Here is a 6,998-nt window from a genome sequence, read left to right as displayed (position 1 = left end):
ATCTATCCTTGGCCCTTGATCCCAAGCAGCCTCTCGCGCTCCGACGGCTGATAAACATTCATTGTCAGCACTGCAATAGCAACAGCAACTGATCTGTTTTCTTCCTATTTTATGCCCTGGTTGTACAGGCAAAGGCCTTTAAGGAAAGCGAAAAAGGAAGATATCAACACATAAAATAGTACGCGGTGGGCGTGAAAGGGACAGAATAGATCTACAATGGAAAGAACCAGCCAATATTTCTCTGCACTCCCATCTCAAGGATTTATGGCTTCCGGGGATCTGAATATCCTCTTGCAGACTTCAAAAAGCCACTTATAAAAGGGTTGGGAGTATTTCACAGAGAGGAAAATACTAGGCTGTTCTGGTTTTCATCCCAAGACCAATCGCTGTTAAGTCCTTAATGCCTGCACAAATAACTGCAGATCCAAGAGCCGGGCTGACATCCAGCGAGAGAGGTCAAGACCTTCTACCACCTTTCCTCAGACTGGTGCCCCGGACACTTTGGCCCAGGACTTCAGCAAACCTAAACACAATTGCTGCAAATAGAGTGACTGTCCTGGCAGGGCCACTTTCTGGCTTTAATACACCAAATATGGGAAGTCTGTAATACTTGAAAGAGAGTAAAAGAGCACGTGGGGGTAAATCTAACACATTAGGACAGAAGCCAAAATGGGGGTTTGTTCAGATTACTGAGTCAACCAGGAGAAATGACACACAGATAGATAAGCTTTTCCATTGTTTTTTTAAAGCATGTTATCAGTCACAGAATTCATGGAGTTCCATCTTGCTGAGCGCTGCTTGCTCTTTTTCTCCAGCACAGTAGAAAACTCCCAAGTTCAACCGCTTGCATTTTTAGAGCAATGCGCCAAGAAGCCGTTGGGCGAATACTAAAGGCTCCCCACTGCATTTAAGGCAGCTTAACCTGAGACCAACGTAGCTTGGTGTGCATTTACCTGAGAGGAGCTGGCATATTCCTTTGAATATCATACCAGGATATTCTGGCTGCTGAAGCATGCAGGGACTGTTCTGCCTATCAAACTCAAACCGTATTGCACCAGTCTATCTTTCAGAGTTAGTTATACACATTCCCTTTTAAGTCACGACATCGTGCATTCTGACAGGTTTTCAACTTGTATGCAGAAGCAGTCAACCACTCTTTATAAATAAATAGGAAATCAGTTTGAATGGCAATGATACAAATAGTGAAAACAAACAAACAAAAATGGTTAAAATGTGGCTACTAAAAAGGGGACTGCAGAACAGTAGCTTCAATCCAAAAGTCTCCTGAAATAAGTCACATTTAACCAAATGTTGGGAAAACAAGACAGGGCCCGCCTTGACCCTCCCTGGATTGGCTCCTCCCGAAGGTCCGGGGCAGAGAGGCCGAACCAGCCACGCCACGTCGCCTACCTCATGCCGATGCTGGCCTCTGAGTCAGCGGAGGAGGATGAACCGGGACAGGCCAGGCTTCTCCGTCTCCTCCTGCCCCTCGGAAAGGCTCCTCCGGCTACAAGCTCCTCGTCGGAAGAATTGTCTTCGAAGGAGCCCAGCACAAACTTGGCCATGGCCTGCTGCTTCCTCTGGGCAGGGCTGGCGGTCTGCTCTTCGAAGGACAGGGCGTGCATCTGCTTCAAGAGCTGCGTTGAGGACACTCGGACAAACCGGCTCAAAGGCCTGGAGGAATCGGCGCCCGGAGACAGCACACAGTCGGAGGAAGAGCGAGGAATGGGGGGCTTGAGTTGGCAGGAGGGGTCGGTGGACGCCTGGGGGCCTGGAAGGGGCTGGTGCAATGGGCTTGCAGGGGCCTGGCTGGGCCCTGAAGATACTGCTTCCCTCCCATCCACCGGGAACTGTGGAAGGAACTGGACTTTGGGAGTGGTCAGCTGCTCAAGCTTCTCTTTTTTCAAACCAAGTGGAGGATTTTTGGCCATCATGGTCCAGACCAGCCACAGTCCAAGCAACAAGGCCACGAGCGCTAGCAGAACCATTCAGGAATCCTGGAAACAAGAGAATAGCAGCACTCAGTGGGGGAAGGAATACTTGGGCGCACAGGGAGTTTGGGGACTCGGAATCGGGGCCTTGGACCCGAGGGCGGCAACTTTGTAGAAGAGAAGGGGATGCCCCTCCCTCAAACTGCACCTGGAACAAAAGAGACCGCTTGGACCCTGGAGAAGGGGCCCCGTGGGACGCACCTAACAAGCAGAAGGGCAGCCCCCCGACTCTCCTGGCTTGCGGCCAATTGCTCAGACGTATACTAACCTTTTCAATAATGCATCCACCACGAGCTTTCACGGACTCAAACATCAATACTTTCACAACTCAAGGGTGGGATTTTACTGCTGAGTAAAGAGGCCGTGGGTAGAAATGGAGCGAGTTAGGCTCTCACACCATTATGAAGTCACACAATTATATGAAGTCACTCCTCTGCCTCTTAAGCTGCAGACCCACACGCACCTCAACGCTCAGAGCTTCAGAAGGTCCACCTCATCCCCCCCCCCCACTTCTCCAAGGCCCGGATTCTGGCTGCCCAGGCAGCTCTTCTGCCTGAGCTATAAAGGAGCTTGCTATTTTTACCCTCCACTAGCAGCATCCGGGTTGGCTGCGGTCCTGCCCCAAGACCCCCTATGTGAAGAGGAGGAACTCCCTGGCCCTTGGCCCACCAGGATCCAGCCTCTTTTGGCAAGACCCTCCCTCCGCCCTGAAAGACCCTCGCCTGCAATTCCAACATCTAGGAAAGTGACCTTTCTCCTACTAGCCGAGGGATCAACAACGACTTTTGTAACTACAACCAACAATCAATATTTTAAGGGACTGAAATCATGCAAAATGAATTATCTAAAGCTGCTTTAACTAATTAAAACTGCCCTCTTTTCCAGCTTTCTCTAGTCCATTAATACACTTTCTACAAAAACTAACTTTCTGAGGAGCGAATTAACTACTGCTCCTCAGCAGCTGCAAGTCCAGGAATGTTAGATTAACTGGATCCTGCCTGGACATAGACATCCACACAACACACACAATTATTTGCATGTTAACATCATTAGTGCTGAGCAAATTAGCAAATTGGTAGTTCTGCCTCTAACAAACAAAATGCAGTCACCAATAATACATACAAAGTCTTCATGAGTAGAAACTTACTAATAAATAATAACTAAATCAACTTTATTACAGCCAGCAAACATATAAAACCTTTTGGCTGAGAAGAAGTGCAATGGTAACATTAGCAAAGGCCAGCTCAAAACAATTTCTTTCTTTGCCGGTGCACCAACCACCTCATAAATATTTTGGTTTTTGTGCTACTTACATCTCAACCTTAAATCCACTCAAAACTGAGCACACCCGAATTCAATGCTTCCCAGTCTGAAAGAAGATCACACCCTTGTGTTGTGTTTGTATGGAAATTTCTTTCTTGGCCCTGGGAGACTGGAGCAGCCGGTGCCAAGTGGCATCTTTCCAGGGCATTCTGGTGTCTGCCGAATAGGGCAGTTTGACTTTAACTGGGGTAAAGTTCACTTGCCAGTATAAAAACTGACAACTGCTGTACACCTCCAAAGGCTACTGGATGCCACACATAGCTCTAAAAGTGGTAAACAACAACAACTTCTAGCATCTCCCAAAGATGCGTTTGCTGCTGGCAAAGATAAATCGAAACAAAATAAAAGCGGACTGGACAGCACTGTGTGTAAGATTACCTTTTCCTTTGCAAACCACACACACACCCATTTATGTACAGTTTGAAGGGAGCCGTCCTTGTGTGCCTGCGCCTCATTTTTGCGTTATTCAAAAGCGGAGCCGAGCGAGGCGCGGGCGCCGGGTCCGGGGCTCGTCTGGGCAGAAGCTACGGGCAGCCCCGAAGGCTGCGAGCCCAGCCTCGGCCCCTCCCCGAGAAAAGAGGCCTGCCCAGGAGGGACCGCCGCCCGTCCCGAGAAAAGCCGCCCGGAGCAGCCCGGCTCCACCGCAGCCTCCTTGCTCGTCCCCGCGGGCACCTCCGCTCCACACGCACACGCGGGGCCTCGCACCGCCCGCCCCTTCCCTCTCCGGGGACCGGCAACCGGAGCAGCCCGAGAGATCCCCCCCCCGCGCGGGATTCGCTGGTTCCCGGGCTCGAGCGCAGCCGGGAGCCTCCAAGGGCATGTGGAAACGCAGGAATGCTGTCGGCCGAATGCGGCCTCTGGGTTAAAGACCCAGATTGCAAGTACTGCAAAGTCCATCCTACGCGGCCCTAACCCCCCCCCCCCNTACAAGGGAAGTAACCTTTTGAAGATGGGCACCACGGGCCTCAAGTAAATATCAGAAACGTATCAGAAACATTTATTTGAAAACTTTGGAACAAGTCAACATAGGGAACTAGTGTTACAGGAAAGATTTTTTTTTTTAAAAAAAAGTCTTAAATTGGTATTTAAATATACCAGCTGGAAGTTCTCCCTATGCAATTTGCATAGAACAACAAGATCAAAGGCTTCTTCTCACAAACAGAAAGTTGATGGGCGTTCAGGAATGGCTCCTATAGGGATAACCCGTAAGCAAGACCTTTGGCCACGGCCACACCTGGGCTAGGGCAGTGTCAAAAAAGGCACCTGAGTTTGGCAGAAGTGAAACCCCTGAGGCTGGCACCAGAACCTGCTTTCCGGACAGAGGGACCGATTGCAACCCAAGTCCGTTGCCTCGCAGGCCAGTTAGCCCTCATCCGAACACAAACTAGTTTCCTAGGAAATTTTCGGCCCGTAATTTTTGACCAACTGCAGCTCTCCTTCCCATATGACTTAAGTAACATTTCCCACAGAATTCTGGCAACACTTTTAAATCTGATCCCCAAAATGGAATACTTTCAGATTGTTGGGCCACTTCCTGCAAGTCAAAAAAACTAAAAATTATTTTTCGTAGCACCTCTTGAAAGTCTTAAACTGTTGGCAGATAAAAAAAAAAAAAAAAGACACGCTGAGATAATTAAGACAAGGCATCAGCTTGGATGAAATAAGCAGCTTCCTGAATGAACTCTTCAGAAGGGGCAAAATAAAAAGGCACCTTGTTGGCTGTCAAATCTCCATTTTCCTTCGAGAAGCATAAGAGAGCATAAGAGAGAGAAATGAAGAACAAAAATCCTGAGGCTATTATTGCAAAGAACAGATTGGCACGACGTTCTTGATAGTGATAAAGAATTCAAAGAGAAACAGGGCAGGACTCCTTTGCTAATCTCCCTTCGCTCCAAAATTATATATATAATTTATATATATATATAATTAAGCACCTCGACTCAGGTTGCCCCTGAATGAAAAGTGAAAAGAACAGTTTAGATCAGCTTCCAAGAATATTTCTGCAAAGCCTCTCCAGCCTGATGGGGGCAAAAAGGGGCTGGTCTCATGGTCTCCAGGGAGTTGTGGGATCCTTACAGGGCCTTCCAGTCGATCAGCTGCTTCCCGGATTTCTTCAGGAATTCATTCGTTTTGGAGAAATGCCTACAGCCAAAGAACCCCCTGTGCACCGAGAGGGGCGAGGGATGTGCTGTCTGCAGGACGTGATGCCGTTTCTGCAAGAAGCCAGAGGCGTTAGACTGCCCAGCCCCACAACTGGAGAACCGGAGTGACTTAAAGGCACAGAGTAAAAGGTTAGCAGTATCCCGACGGTCCCGTGGCCAGAATTAAGCAAAGAGATCCTACAAGCAGGCCACATTTCTACATCTATTGAGTTAGAAGGTGGGTTGACTTTTAAAAATTGAATAGTTTCATTGGTTAGATTCACCCACCGTGCAAAGGTTTGGTTTATTTTAATCCTCATTTGTAGACAAGCTCTCTGGGCTCTCCCCACCGCCGCAGTAAGGAGCAAAGCACGGATAGGTTCATAATTTACTGCAAGCAAACCGCATGAGGGCTAAGTGTGGGTAGCTCACTCAAATCCCCTTTTAAAGTTGCATGCAAACAGCAGTGCTGTCAGAAGCCAACCTACCCTGTCAATGGAGCTGCCCTTCTTCTGAGCATAAGCTCCCCACAGCATGAAAACCAGGCCGTCCAGGTTCTCGTTCAGCCAGGCGACCACGGCGTCTGTGAGCTGCTCCCAGCCCCTCTCCCGGTGGGAATTGGCTTGATGAGCTCGGACGGTGAGGACAGCATTAAGCAGCAGCACACCTACATTGTTAAAAAAAAAAGAAAGAAAAAAGGATGCCATTAGTAGGAACCCTGGAATAAAGTCATTTTTGCTCCCACCAAAGCTGGATAATCAATGTCACTTTATATGCCCATCCAAAGTTGATGGGACAGAAGAGCGGGCCGAGAACTATTTCCTCTCCCAGTTAATGAGAAAACATGGCTTTCAAGCATAATTTTGTACAATTTCAGTTACAGCCCCTCAATACAATAATTGCATTTTTTGTTCGCTATTATAGATTTTGCTATAAGCCTAGTTTGAAAGATTGCAATTGATTTGATTACTTGTGTTGCTTGATGAGAAACGCAATTGTGAGAGGTTAGAAAAAAAAACCTATTTAGGGGAGACACCTCAACCAGTCTGGATATGCGACCTTCAATTTTAAGATTGGTCACAAAGGCTGGGTAACTCTAGCAGTTGAAGCATGAATGCAGCACAATCAAAAGCATGAAAGCAATTGGGGGGGGGGGGGGGGAGAAATGACATTGGGTCACCTTGTTTAGCCCATCCAGTCAAATCTCCATGGCCAGGATGAGAAAAGCCTTCTATATCCACAGCAAGCTCTTTGTAAATATTTTCCAGGCTACAAAGAAAAACAAGTTTTTTCCTCCTAAGTCTCAGACACTCTATGTTTTCAAACAATATAGACTCAACAGTCAACTGTTCCAAAGAATGCTATAACAACATGATTTTGATTTTGATTTTATTAAATTTATACCCCGCCCTTCTCCCGGAGGACTCAGGGCGGCTTACAGCCAGTTTAAAACAATGGTACAGTACAATACAAAATTTAAAAAAGATTAAAAATAACTATTCAAATTTGGCCGCTTCTACTAAAAATTTAATTTAAAACCCCT

General features: G+C 47.5%; 1 protein-coding gene across 1 annotated transcript in view; it reads right to left on the bottom strand.

Annotated features, from left to right (window-relative positions):
- Positions 1–5,256: 5,256 nt before the first annotated feature.
- The window catches only part of UNG (uracil DNA glycosylase), a 5,342-nt gene continuing 3,600 nt past the window's right edge, over positions 5,257–6,998 (bottom strand). Inside the window, exons 4-6 of the mRNA XM_015815786.1 lie at positions 6,636–6,724; positions 5,944–6,122; positions 5,257–5,527 (exon numbers count right to left, since the gene is read on the bottom strand). Of these exons, the coding sequence (XP_015671272.1) occupies positions 5,387–5,527; positions 5,944–6,122; positions 6,636–6,724 (409 nt within the window). The 3' untranslated portion in view covers positions 5,257–5,386. The remainder of the gene's footprint in view (positions 5,528–5,943; positions 6,123–6,635; positions 6,725–6,998) is intronic.

The sequence above is a fragment of the Protobothrops mucrosquamatus genome, unplaced genomic scaffold (genome assembly GCF_001527695.2).
Source record: "Protobothrops mucrosquamatus isolate PMUCROS unplaced genomic scaffold, P.Mucros_1.0 scaffold374, whole genome shotgun sequence".
Classification (NCBI taxonomy): domain Eukaryota; kingdom Metazoa; phylum Chordata; class Lepidosauria; order Squamata; family Viperidae; genus Protobothrops; species Protobothrops mucrosquamatus.
The sequence above is the reverse complement of the archived record's forward strand: the minus strand, read 5'-3'. Positions and strand labels throughout refer to the sequence as shown.